General features: G+C 41.6%; 1 protein-coding gene across 2 annotated transcripts in view; it reads left to right on the top strand.

Annotated features, from left to right (window-relative positions):
* The window catches only part of DHX57 (DExH-box helicase 57), a 75,703-nt gene that overhangs the window by 35,992 nt on the left and 25,403 nt on the right, over positions 1–14,308 (top strand). For both annotated transcript variants that reach the window (XM_023216296.1, XM_023216297.1), the window contains 4 exons: positions 415–531; positions 10,346–10,442; positions 12,040–12,213; positions 12,683–12,883. In XM_023216296.1, coding sequence (XP_023072064.1) covers positions 415–531; positions 10,346–10,442; positions 12,040–12,213; positions 12,683–12,883 — 589 coding nt within the window. The remainder of the gene's footprint in view (positions 1–414; positions 532–10,345; positions 10,443–12,039; positions 12,214–12,682; positions 12,884–14,308) is intronic.

Here is a 14,308-nt window from a genome sequence, read left to right as displayed (position 1 = left end):
GAGGCAGGAGGATTGCCTTACCCCAGGAGTTCGAGACCAGCCTGGGCAACACAGTAAGACCCTGTGTCTACAAAAAATAAAATTAAATTAACCAGGCATGGTGGTGCATGCCTGCAGTCCCAGCTACTCAGGAGGCTGAGATGGGAGGATCACTTGAACCTGGGAGGTTGAGGCTGCTGTGAACTGTGATCATACCACTGCATTCCAGCCTGGGTGACAGAGCAAGACTCTGTCTCTAAATAAATAAAGAAAAGAAAAAAGTTCATTTCAGTACATTAAATGTTAACATCTGTGCTATTAAATCAAACCAACACTCACCTAATTCACAGGCAAATTGTATATGGTATAAATATACAATAAAATGCATCAACAAGGTATAAATATCCTTCTCATTTTTACCTTTCTTTCTTTCAGGGGTTAGCAAGTCAGTCATCAAAACAATGTCCATCATGGATTTTGAAAAGGTGAATCTTGAATTAATAGAGGCCTTATTAGAGTGGATTGTGGACGGAAAGCACTCCTACCCTCCAGGTAACTGCTTCTTTATTCAGGCCAGAATGATCCACAAATTAAACACTCAGTCCTTGGCTAAATGGGAGTCTACTCATGATTGTTTGAATTACATGCAAACTCTTTGCATACAGGCTACAAGGCAGTGGGGGTTAAGAGCACAGGCTTTGCAGGTTGGTAAACTTCCCAGCTCTGCTATTCAGGAATCTTGTAACCTTGAATAAAGTCCTTATCTTTTTGTTTGTTTGGTTGGTTGGTTTTTTTGTTTTTTTGAGATGGAGTTTCGCTCTCTTTGCCCAGGCTGGAGTGCAATGGCATGATCTCAGCTCACCGCAATCTCCACCTCCCAGGTTCAAGCGATTCTCCTGCCTCAGCCTCCTGAGTACCTGGGATTACAGGCATGCGCCACCACACCTGGCTAATTTTGTGTTTTTTAGTAGAGACAGGGTTTCTCCATGTTGGCCAGGCTGGTCTCAAACTCCCGATCTCAGGTGATCTGCCTGCCTCGGCCTCCCAAAGTGCTGGGATTACAGGCATGAGCCACCATGCCCAGCCTAGTCCTTATCTTTTCTATGCTTCAATTTCCTTGTTGTGAAATGAAGACAGTAATAAATCCTGTTATGTAAAACTATTTTGGGGATTAAAAGAAACCATAGGTAAGGCAGTTAGCACAGTATAGTTAAGGCCCAGTAGATACTACCCCTAATACTGGTGAGATTATAATTATAATAATACAGGCCAGGTGTGATGGCTCACACTTGTAATCCCAGCACTTTGAGAGGTCAAGGCAGGTGAATCATTTGAGCTCAGGAGTTTGAGACCAGCCTGGAAAACCCCATCTCTACAAAAAAATGTAAAAATCAGGCATGGTGGCACATGCCTGTAGTCCCAGCAAGGGGTTGGAGTGGGAGGATTGCCTGAGCCTGAGAGGTGGAGGCTGCCATGAGCCTTGATTGCACCACTGCACTCCAGCTTAGGCAACAGAGAAAGACCCTGTCTCAAAAAAAAAAACAGAAAAAAAACACACACCACGTTTTGTATATGTATTACATACTGCATTCTCTTTTGGTTTTTTGTTTGTTTGTTTGTTTTTGTTTTTTCTTGAGACAAGGTCTCACTCTGTTGCCCAGGCTGGAGCACAGTGGCATGATGGTGACCCACTGTAACCTCTTCCTCCCAGGTTCAAGCAGTCCTCCGGCCTCAGCTTCCCAAGTAGCTGGGACTGCAGGTGTGCACCTCCACGCCTGGCTAATTTTTGTGTTTTAGTAGAGACAGGGTTTTGCCATGTTGGCCAGTCTGGTCTTGAACTCCTGACCTCAGGTGATCCTCCCACCTTGGCCTCCCAAAGTGCTGGGATTACAGGCGTGAGCCACTGCACCTGGCGTACATACTGTATTCTTATAATAAAGTAAGCTAAAGAGAAGAAAATGTAACTTAAAAAGAAAAGGAAGAGAAAATATATTTACTATTCATTAAGTGGAAGCAGATTATCATAAAGGTCTTCATCTTTGTTGCCTTTACATTGAGTAGGCTAAGGAGGAGGAAGAGGAGGGGTTCTTCTTGCTGTCTCAGGGGTGGCAGAGGTGGAAGAAGTGGAAGGGGAGGCAGAAGAGGGACGCGTGCTCATTGCAACATTAAGGAAACATATTGTAATTTCTATCTGACTTTGCTCTTTCATTTCTTTAAAAATGTTCCTATATAGTACCAATCCTTCCCCTGTTTGCTTTGGTTTCAGTGCTCTATCATAGAATGGTCCATTTCATAATAGAAGTTAAAAGTAGTCTTGAACCTTTCTGCCAGATTGTCTAATGTCAATTTGTTTGCTGGCACTGCTGCTGCTTTTACGTCTTCCTCATTGTCTGGCACTGGTTTGGAAGCACTCATCTCCATCAAGTCGTCTTCTGTTAATTCCCCTGCTGTGGTGTTTGCTGGCTCTTGAATTTCTCCAAGATCCATATCTTGAAATCCTTCACTACTGCCACCATCTCCCCACCTTTATTCTATGTCCATAATCTCTTTTATGATTTTCTCAATTGTCTTATAAATCCTGTGAAATCATGTACACCTGGACACAGCTTTGTCCAGCATCAGTTTATTGTTTTAGGCTTGATGGCTTTCGCACTTTTTTTTGTAACTACTGTGGCATCTTCAAGGGAATAATCCTTCTAGACATTCATGATGTTCTCTGTCAGAATTCTCTTTTGTAGCATTGGCAGTCCTTTCCATAGAGTACCCTGTATAATGAGCCTTAAAGGTCCTCATGAACTCCTAATATAGAGGCAAAATTAGAGACGTGTTTAGGGGCAAGTAAGTAGACCACTTCAGTGTCTTCGATGTTGAACTCATGGGGTTCTGGGTGGCCAGTGGCACTGTCCAATATGAAAAGAACTTTGGCAAGGTACTTCCTGATTCCAGGGACAAAGCATTGATGGAACCAGTCCAGAAAAGGGGTTCCCACTGGCCAGCCTTTCTTTTACAACCAGAACACTGAGCTGGTGTTTCTTCTTTCCCTTCAAGACCAGGGGTTAACTTTATAGACAGGGCAGTTCTGATCATGAACCTGACTACATTTGCACAAAAGAGTAGAGTTAACTTATCCCTTCCTGCCTTAAATCCTGGTACTCATTTATCTTCCTTACTAATAAATGTCCTTTGTGGCATTTTTTTTCCAGAAGAGGGCACTTTCATCAGTTATTTGAAACCTTTTCAGGCAGATATCGTTTCTCCTCAATGATTTTCTTAATGGCATCTGGGAACTCATCATCTGCTGCCTCTTGGTCAGCAGAAACTGCTGCTTCTGTTATCTTGATATTTTAAAAGCCAAACCTCTTTCTAAAATTATCAGACTATCCTTTGCTGGCATTAAATTTCCCAGCTTTAGATCCTTCCCTTCCATTTACTTTAAGTTGTCATATAATACTTTGTTTTTTTTTTTAATCATATAGGTATGCCTTATAGCAATCTTACACCCACATAAAAACTACATTTTCAATGGGATAAAAGTATTTCTCAAAAAGCACAGGGTTTTCATACCTGCTGGCATAGCTGCAGTGACAGCTTCACAAATTTCTTTTTCTTCTTTCACAATGGCCCTTACTCTGGATTCATTTATCTGGAAATGGCAGGCAACCACAGTTACAGACCTCTATCTGCAGTACATATTCAGCAATTCACCTTTTGCTTGTGATGTCATGACTTTTCTCTGCTTCTCGGGAGTACTTACAGCATCACTAGTGGCACTTTGTATAGGTTCATGATGTTATTCAAGGTTTACAGTATTCCACTAAACACAATGAAAAATACACAAGAACCACAAAGATCACTTTTTACTATAATATACAATTTTCTGACAAAGCAAATGACTTACATGGAAATGATTAGTGTCACAATACATTTTTTAAGTGGATTCTCACAACACTTGAGCTCACTGCAGTAGCAACAGGAGGTGGCTACAAAATCATTTTTTTAATAAAGTCATTACACCAGTATACTGCACTATAGTTCATTGTATTCAGTTGTGATTTAATACTGCTTTTTTTTTTTTTTTTTTTGAGATAGAGTTTCACTGTTGACCAGGCTGGAGTGCAGTGGCGCGATCTCGGCTCACCGCAACCTCTGCCTTCCAGGTTCAAGCGATTCTCCTGCCTCAGCTGGGATTACAGGCATGCGCCACCATACCTGGCTAATTTTTATTTTTTTAGTAGTCACGGGGTTTCACCGTGTTGATCAGGCTGGTCTCAAACTCCCAACCTCAGGTGATCTGCCCACCTCAGCCTCCCAAAGTGCTGGGATTACAGGGATGAGCCACCGCGCCTGGCCTGATTTAATACTGCATTTTTATATTTGTTCACATTTCTCTAGATGCATATGGCACCAGGTATGGTCCATAAGTGTGTGTGTGTGAGTTTTGATAAATTTAACTCTTTATAATAGGTTTGTGTGTATTTTATGATATACTATTTCATGATATAAATAATAAAATAGACTAGTATCTTAGGTGTCTTATGCATTCATGACATGTCTCTTTCTTAATTTTTTTCATATTTCTAGGCTATGCAGTTTGTGTGCTAGTTTTTTTCAAATTGTCACAAATCTCCAAAAATTTTCCAATATATTCATTGAAAAAAAATTGCCAATGAGTAGACCCATGCCGTGCAAACCTATGTTGTTCAAGGATCAACTGAACACTTATCATGGTTAAACACTGTTACTACTACTGTACACAGAGTAATCACTACTTTTCTCCACTCACTGTCTTCCCATCCCGAGAGCCTTCTTAACTTCACTTGCAGTCCCTTGTCCCTAGAATTAATACTTCAAATCTTCTCTTAACTAAATCCTTTATTTTCTTCAGGTTTCTTCTCAATTTACCTCTACAGACCACCCTATCCGTTGTCTTGCCCCACTCCCCTTACTCTATCATAATATCTAAAAATAGGCCAGGTGCCATGGCTCACGCCTGTAATCCCAGCACTTTGGGAGGCCGAGGCAGGCGGATCACTTGAGGTCACGAGTTTGAGACCAGCCTGGCCAACATGGGGAAACCTCATCTCTACTAAAAATACAAAAAATAGCTGGGCATGGTGGCGGGCGCCTGTAATCCCAGCTACTCAGGAGACTGAGGCAGGAGAATCGCTTGAACCCAGGAGGCAGAGGTTACAGTGAGCCAAGATCGTGCCACTGCTCTCCAGCCTGGGCTACAAGAGCATGACTCCATCTCAAAAAATAAAATAAAATAATTCATTTTAACTGTAGCACTTAACAATGTCTGAATTTAGAATTTTGCATACTGACTACCTCCTTCAATAGGATGTAAACTCCTTAAGAGTAGAGATTTCAGCCAGGCACTCTGGCTCACCACCAAGCAACAAGAGCAAAACTCCGTCTCAAAAAAAAAGAAAGAAAAAGAATAGACCATTCTTGTTCACCACTATATTTCTCAGACCCTAGAACAGTGCCTAGAATATTTAGGTACAGAGCAAATATTTGTTGCATAAATAAATGAATGTAATCATTAAATGGAATAATAGATCAAAAAATTACTTTATGTGGGCTGGGCATGGTGGATCATGCCTGTAATGCCCACCTTGGGCACTTTGGGAGGGCGAGGTGGGTGGATCACCTAAAGTCAGGAGTTGAAGACCAGCCTGGCCAACATGGCAAAACCCTATCTCTACTGAAAATACAAAAATTAGCCAGACATAGTGATGGGCACCTGTAAGCCCAGCTACTTGGGAGGCTGAGGCAGGAGAGTCGTTGAACCCAGGATGTGGAGGTTGCAGTGAGCCAAGATTGCACCACTTCACTCCAACCTGGGTAACAGAGCAAGACTCTGTCTCTAAAAAAAAATATATATATATATGTATATATATATATTTATGTGGTCATAAAGAAGAGAAATGGGAATGGCTGCTTTTTTTCTGCTTACACTTTAATCATTACATGGTTTTCTTTTCTTTTCTTTTTTTTTTTTGAGACAGAGTCTCTGTCACCCAGGCAATGGAGGTGCAGTGGCTCAATCTCGGCTCTGCAACCTCCGCCTCCTGGGTTCGAGCAATTCTCCTGCCTCAGCCTCCCGAGTAGCTGGGACTATAGGCATGTGCCATCACACCTGGCTAATTTTTGTATTTTTAGTAGAGACGGGGTTTCACAGTGTTGGCCAGGCTGGTATCGAATTCCTGACTCAGATAATCCGCCTGAGTCGGCATCCCAAAGTGCTGGGACTATAGGCGTGAGCCACCACACCCGGCCCATTGTGTGGTCATCTAAAGAGACTTGTGAGCCATAAAAAATTATTTAAATGCCTTATTTTTACTTGGCAAGTAGTGAGTGTTGGCTAATGCAGTATCACTTCACTGGACTGAATATCTTGTTTCTTTTTTTTTTTTTTTTTTTTTGAGACAGTCTTGCTCTGTTGCCCAGGCTGGAGTGCAGTGGCAGGATCTTAGCTCACTGCAACCTCTGCCTCCCAATATGAAACAATTCTCCTGTCTCAGCCTCCCAAATAACTGGGACTACAGGTGTGCACCACCATGTTCCCCAGCTAATTTTTGTAATTTTGTGTGTGTGTGTGTGTGTGTGACAAAGTCTCACTCTGGAGTGCAATGGTGTGATCTCGGCTCACTGCCTCTGCCTTCTGGGTTCAAGTGATTCTCCTGCCTCAGCCTTCCGAGTAGCTGGGATTACAGGTGCCCACCACCATGCCTGGCTAATTTTTTTGTTTTTTTAGTAGAGACGGGGTTTCATTATGTTGGCCAGGCTGGTCTGGAACTCCTGACCTCAGATGATCCACCTGCCTTGGCCTCCCAAAGCGCTGGGATTACAGGCGTGAGCTACCACGCCCAGCCTATGTTGTTTCATTCCAAAGGAGAAGACTATTGTTGAAAAAAATCGGCCGGGTGTGGTGGCTCATGCCTGTAATCCCAGCATTTTGGGAGGCTGAGGTGGGTGGATCACCTGAGGTCGGGAGTTCAAGACCAGCCTGACAAACATGGAGAAACCTCATCTCTACTAAAAATACAAAATTAGCCGGGTGTGGTGGTGCATGCCTGTAATCCCAGCTACTCAGGAGGCTGAGGCAGGAGAATTGCTTGAACCCGGAGGTGGAGTTTGCAGTGAGCCAAGATCACGCCATTGCACTCCAGCCTGGGCAATAAGAACGAAACTCTGTCTCAAAAAAAAAAGAAAAGAAAAAGAAAAAAATCAAGCATAGCAAAAAAATCATAAATGAAGAAGAAATGTTAGAAAATTACCTAAATTTTGTAATCCGGCTCCTCGGAGGCTGAGGCAGGAGAATCGCTTGAACCCAGGAGGCAGAGGTTGCAGCCAGCCAAAATTGCACCGTTGCACTCCAGCAGCCTGGCAGCCTGGGGGACAAGTCTCAAAAAAAAAAAAAAAGAAAGAAGGAAAGAAAATTAGCTAAATTTAAAGCAGAGTAGATATAGTGACTAGGAAGTCAGTGACATATGTGACATATTTGTGAATATTAAAGATATCCCGGACAGATGAGGCACATAAAAATATAGACAAAATTTTCAATTCACATATAATAGTATGTTTTATCATTTTTTAATTTTGTGGCTTTTTTTCTTTGTATTTTTCTTTTTGCTTATCTTCTCTTTTAATAAATAATTTTTAAAATTTTTCTTTTTGAGTTAGAGTTTCACTTTGTCACTCAGGCTAGAGTTCAGTGGACCGATCACGGGTCACTGCAGCCCCAACTTCCTGGCTTAAGCAATCCTACAATTTCCATCAGCGTCTCGAGTAGCTGGGACCACAGGCATGTGCCACCATGCCCTACTAAATTTTTAATTTTTTATAGAGACGATGTCTCCCTATGTTGCCCAGACTGGTCACAAACTCCTAGGCTCAAGCAGTCTTCCCATTTCAGCCTCTCAAAGTGCTGGGATTACAGGCATGAACCACCACACCTGACCTCAATAAAATTTTGTAGCATTTTAGCAGAGAGGATCATGGGGTATGTAATGGAAAGAACATGGATCTGATGCCAGAAACCCTAGGTTTGTGTCCAAGCTCCATGCTTACTAACTCTGTGACCTGAGTCTGAAGTTACTGGGTCACTAGTAGGGGTACTAGTAGCCTTCTTTTTTTTTTTTTTTTTTTTTTTATTGAGACGGAGTCTTGCTCTGTGGCCTGGGGTGAAGTGCAATGGCACAGTCTCGGCTCACTGCAACCTCCACTTCCTGTGTTCAAGTGATTCTCGTGCCTCAGTCTCCCGAGTAGCTGGGATTACAGGCATGTACCACCATGCCAGGCTAGTTTTTGTATTTTTAGTAGAGATGGGGTTTCACCATGTTGGTCAGGCTAGTCTCGAACCCTTGACCTCAAGTGATCCACCCACCTCAGCCTCTTAAAGTGCTGAGATTACAGGCCTGAGCCACCATGCCTGGCCACTAATAACCTTCTCAGTGGATGGCTATGAGGATTAAATGAGATAATATACGTGAGCATTCTTTGTTACTATGAAGTATTTTTTTTTAATGCTGTAAGATCTCTTTCAGCCTTCATCAGAGTTCCAGTTTTGTGATAATTAAGATTCCTCATTTATTTGGTGGGAAGGATAACTATGACTGAATAATAGATTATGAGTTGTCTGCTGACAGATGCTTGTTTTATATCCCATTGCACTTCACATGGAGCTGACATAGGTACCCAGTAAATATTTGTGGGAATAAAGGAGAGGCTGGTGAAAACAGTACCATTTTTCTCCCTGAATAAAGCACAAAAGAAGGTGACTATTGAGTGAGTGACTGCTCTTCACACAGAAATATACTATAATCAGTTTTCATGCTTATTTTCTTTAATGTAAAATTTAAAAGCCCGTAAACTGTTAATATGATAGGGTTAGTTAATGGGCTGTCTCTAAAATATGTCTGAATTTAGATTACCAGATTGGCCAGCCAGTTACAGTTTCCTTTTCTCATTTCCAGTAAAATGTTTATGGATTTTATTTATTAATAGAGAGAATAGTCTTCCTGTCTTATAAGGTTAGGAGAATACCTCTTCCTATAGAAATTTAGTATCAAGGTCAGGTGCAGTGGTGCATGCCTGTAGTCCCAACTACTCGGGAGGCTAAAGCAGAAAGATTGCTTGGGCTCAAGAGTTCAAGACCAGCCTGGGCAGTACAGTGAGACCTCGTCTCTAAAAAAATAAAAAAAGAAAGAAATAGAAAGTAGCCAGTGGGGCCAAGTACGGTGGCTCACGCCTGTAATTCCAGCACTTTGGGAGGCCAAGGCAGGCAGATCACGAGGTCATGAGTTCGAGACCAGCCTGACCAACATGGTGAAACCCGTCTCTACTAAATATATAAAAATTAGCCAGGTGTGGGGCGCGCGCCTGTAATCCCAGCTACTCAGGAGGCTGAGGCAGAAGAACTGCTTGAACCCAGGAGGCGGAGCTTGCAGTGAGCCAAGATCGCATCATTGCACTTCAGCCTGGGCACCAGAGCAAGACGCTGTCTCAAAAACAAACAAAAAAAATAACCAGTGTACTGAAAAAGTGTATTTAAAGAGCTTAGCTAGGCCAGGCACAGTGGCTCACGCCTGTAAACCCAGCATTTTGGGAGGCTGAGGTGTGTGGATCACTTGAGTCCAGGAGGTTGAGACCAGACTGGGCAACACGGCGAAACCCTGTCTTTACTGAAAATATAAAAAATTGATGGCGTATACCTGTAGTCCCAACTACTCCGGAGGCTAAGGTAGGAAAATCACCTGAGCCTGGGGAGGTTGAGGCTGAAGTGAGCCGTGATCGTGCAACTGCACTTCAGCCTGGGTGACACAGCAAGGCCTTGTCTCAAAAACTAAAAATTAAAATAAAAAAAAGAGCTTAGCTAATAATTCTTGGCATTATACTGATAGACATTATACTTTGGCACACCTCAGTTTTTCTGGTTATAGAAGGATAAATCTCCATTTTGTCCTTATTAAGTCAGAGAATATATAAAACATGTAATTTTTTGTTTAAATCCTCTGGGACTTTACAAAGAAAATAAAAATGATAGTGAAAATTTCTTTTTTCTTTTTTTTGAAAAGGGTCTCGCTCTGTCACCCAGGCTAGAGTGCAGTGGCGCAATATTGGCTTACTGCAACCTCCGCCTCCCTGGCTCAAGCGACCCTCCTACCTCAGCCTGCCGAGTAGCTGAGACCACAGGCGAAATTCTCAGATTATTGCATATTTTGGTTAAAAACAGCTTTATAATCTATATTAGTTTTTCATGTACTTCATTTATCATATTGATTGTTTTTTAAAAAAAAATTTCATTGTTTCTTTTCTGTGCCTAAGCTTACCCACATATTGATTCTTTTTATATACCCAGGTGCTGTACTTGTATTTTTACCAGGACTAGCAGAAATCAAAATGCTTTATGAACAGCTACAGTGTAATTCTCTTTTCAACAACAGACGTAGTAATCGGTAAGCTAATAGCTTTCTATATTCTTAATCATCCATTGCAGTTACCTGTAAAGATATTACCCTCTTTAGACCCTGGAAGAGTACGACTCTTCGAGCATACATTTGTTTATGCCAGCTGGAAATGAACAAACCTATTTGCTGCAGGAAATCAGTTATTCCCCTTTTATTAAGGAAAAATATTGACCAGGTGTGGTGGCTCATGCCTGTAATCCTAGCACTTTGGGAGGCCGAGGCGGGCGGATCACCTGAGTTTGGGAGTTCGAGACCAGCTTAACCAACGCAGAGAAACTCCATCTCTACTAAAAATGCAAAATTAGCCAGATGTGGTGGCGGGCACCTGTAAACCCAGCTACTCGAGAGGCTGAGGCAGGAGAACAGCTTGAACCTGGGAGGCGGAGGTTGCAGTGAGCCGACATCACACCATTGCACTCCAGCCTGGGCAACAAGAGTGAAACTCCATTTCAAAAAAAAATTATCTTCACGTAGCATAGTGACTCAGCAAATTTGCATGTAATTTTAGATGTCAGAGCCCCAGAGAGTGGGGGAGGGTGGGGGAAAGGCAGCATTAGTAACAACAAAGAAGTCCTACCATTATGAGAGAAAATCATCTTCAATAGTTCTGATTCCAGGAGTAAGACACACTAGGTGTGTTTTCATATTTAAGAAGAGAACTATTTGACAAACGAACACTCCTTAAAAATGTAAGAATGAAGTTTCTGAGGTTACATCATTGTTATCACCTCTCTTCTCTCTCTCTCTCTCTCTCTCTTTCTCTCTGTGTGTGTGTGTGTGTGTATTTTTTTTTTTTTTTTTTGAGACAGAGTCTCACTCTGTGGCCCAGGCTGGAGTGCAGTGGCATTATCTCGGCTCACTGCAACCTCCACCTCCCAGATTCAAGTGATTCTCCTGCCTCAGCCTCCCAAGTAGCTGGGATTACAGGCTCTTCTCTGTATTTAAAGGAAGAATGATTCTTTGCTGGTTAGTTTGCACTAGGCTTGTTGCTTGTAGAATATCAATTATTTATTCCTCTCATTATTTATTACTGAATTACACTCCAGCATTTTTCCCAAGTTGGTATGAGGTTTTTGGTTCCTAGAACTAAGTAAATATTTTGTCAAAATCAGAAAGGACTTTACCATTTATTTATTTATTTTTATTTTATTTTTTGAGACAGAGTCTCACTATTGTCACCTAGGCTAGAGTGCAATGGGGGGATCTCAGCTCACTGCAACCTCTGCCTACTGGGCTCAAGTGATTCACCTGCCTCAGCCTCCCAAGTAGCTGGGATTACAGGTGCCCACCAACACACTTGGCTAATTTTTGTATTTTTAGTACAGACGAGGTTTCACCATGTTGGCTAGGCTGGTCTCGAACTCCTGACCTCAGGTGATCTGCCCGCCTCAGCCTTCTAAAGTGCTGGAATTATAGGTGTGAGCCATTGCGCCTGGCCAAGACTTTACTATGTAGAAAAGCTGGGCTCTGAGTACAGATTGTGGAGAAGTTGCTAATACCTGAAGTCATAGTAGAAATTCACCCACTGTAATCCAGTTTCAGTGCTACGTGCTAGAATACTTCATGTGCTTTTATTTCCTTCCAGATGTGTTATTCACCCACTTCATTCATCTTTATCCAGTGAAGAGCAGCAGGCTGTGTTTGTAAAACCTCCTGTAGGAGTAACTAAGATTATAATTTCCACCAACATTGCTGAGACATCCATAACCATCGATGATGTTGTCTATGTCATCGATTCTGGGAAAATGAAAGAAAAGAGGTATTCCGTCTTGTGGTGATGTAAGAGAGGGGCTAAAAATGCTTCATTTAGGGAGACACAGTTGTTAATGGCTAATGCTATTAAGCTATATGGATTACTGTATGAAAACATAATTTATGAAAACTGCACGTGGATGCGTGAGTGATTCTGTAGCCAAGAACATGGAGCTTAACATCAAATGGGGATGAAAAGTAATGAATTGCTTTTTCTCTCTTTTTGTCATGTGATTTGATATGTGCTTGTATGAAAAAGGGTTGAATAAAGAAACTATCTAGTTTGGGAAACTCTGCATTTGATGCCACTTAAATCAGCATTAGCTGCTCCTACCAGGGACTCAACTATCCCGGAATATACAGGGCACTGTGTCCTTCTACAGGAGGAAGCTGGTTCATCTATTCTGTCCATGCCAAGCAGTCTTGGCCACATTTTTATAAAATGACTCAATTTTGTATTTTCTTCTTCTTTATAGATATGATGCCAGCAAAGGGATGGAAAGTCTAGAGGACACTTTTGTGTCTCAAGCCAATGCTCTACAAAGGAAAGGCCGAGCAGGCCGTGTTGCATCTGGGGTCTGCTTCCATTTATTCACTAGCCATCACTACAATCACCAACTTTTAAAGCAACAGCTACCAGAAATACAAAGAGTGCCACTGGAACAGCTGTGTCTAAGGTGACATCTGGTTTTTTGTGTTTTGCTTCCAAAAGGTCTAAATGTTTCTCACTCTATTAAGTTCCATGTTTTCCTTTTACTTCTAGAAGATATTTGGCTAAGAATGACCACCAATAATCTCATTTATTTGCAAAGAAAAAGATCCTTAGTGTTACCTTTACCATTCCTTTTAAATTTCTGCACATAAAGATCTCTTACATTGCAGAGCATGGCCCTAAAATAGAGCTTAAGAATATATATGTAGGGCCGGGTGTGGAGGCTCACGCTTATAATCCCAGCACTTTGGGAGGCTGAGGAGGGTGGATCACCTGAGGTCAGGAGTTTGAGACCAGCCTGGCCAACATGGTGAATGAAACTCCATCTCTACTAAAAATACAAAAATTAGCTGGGTGTGGTAGCGCATGCCTGTATCCCAGCTACTTGGAAGGCCGAGGAAGGAGAATCTCTTGAACCCGGGAGGCAGAGATTGCAGTGAGCCGAGATCACACCACTGCACTCCAGCCTGGGCAACAGAGCGAGAATTGTCTCTAAAAAAAATAATAAATAAATAAAATAAAAATGAAATTTAAGTAAGTGAATTACTGTCAATTCATGTCTTAAAGTGAACTACATTAAGTGAGAAAAGGCAAGGTACCAAAAATATACATGTTAATAAAAATGTGAAATTGTATGTTTATAAGTTGGCAACTTAAAAAGGAGCTGTATGTGAAGTAAATAAAATGTTATGTATGTTACACTTTTCTTTAAGTTGCTGATATTCATAATTTGTCTTTTTAAAATGAGAACTCTTTTTCCGGATGAAGTTCATAATTTAAAACACTAGTTTTTGAAGAGCTATCACAAGGCAGGACACAATGCAGATTAATTTTATAAACAATGACTGCAACTTTGGGCCAGGCATGGTGCCTCATGCCTGTAATCCCAGCACTTTGGGAGGCTGGGGCAGGCAGGTCACCTGAGGTCAGGAGTTCGAGACCAGCCTGGCCAACATGGTGAAACCCCATCTCTACTAAAAAAATACAAAATTAGCCAGGTGTAGCGGCACAGACCTGTAATCCCAGCTTCTCAAGAAGCTGAAGAAAGAGAATCACTTGAACTTGGGAGGTAGAGTTTGCGGTGAGCCAAGATCACACCATTGCACTCCAGCCTGGGCAATAAGAGTGAAACTCCATCCCAAAAAAAAAAATAAATAAATAAATAAATAGATAAATAAATAAACAATGACTGCACCTTCAGATGTGTGAAGGAATAAGTGGATCATTTAAAATTTTTTAATAAATGCCTTTAATTGTATAGCAGTCAGAACTATGTAAGCTATTCATGTCCAGTATTTTATTACGGTAAAAATGCTTAATATGAGATCTACCCTCTCAAATGTTTAATTTTACAACACAGTACTGTTAACTATAGGAATAATATTGTACA

This window comes from Piliocolobus tephrosceles, chromosome 15, assembly GCF_002776525.5.
Source record: "Piliocolobus tephrosceles isolate RC106 chromosome 15, ASM277652v3, whole genome shotgun sequence".
Taxonomy (NCBI): domain Eukaryota; kingdom Metazoa; phylum Chordata; class Mammalia; order Primates; family Cercopithecidae; genus Piliocolobus; species Piliocolobus tephrosceles.
This window is presented reverse-complemented; position numbering and strand designations above follow the sequence as displayed.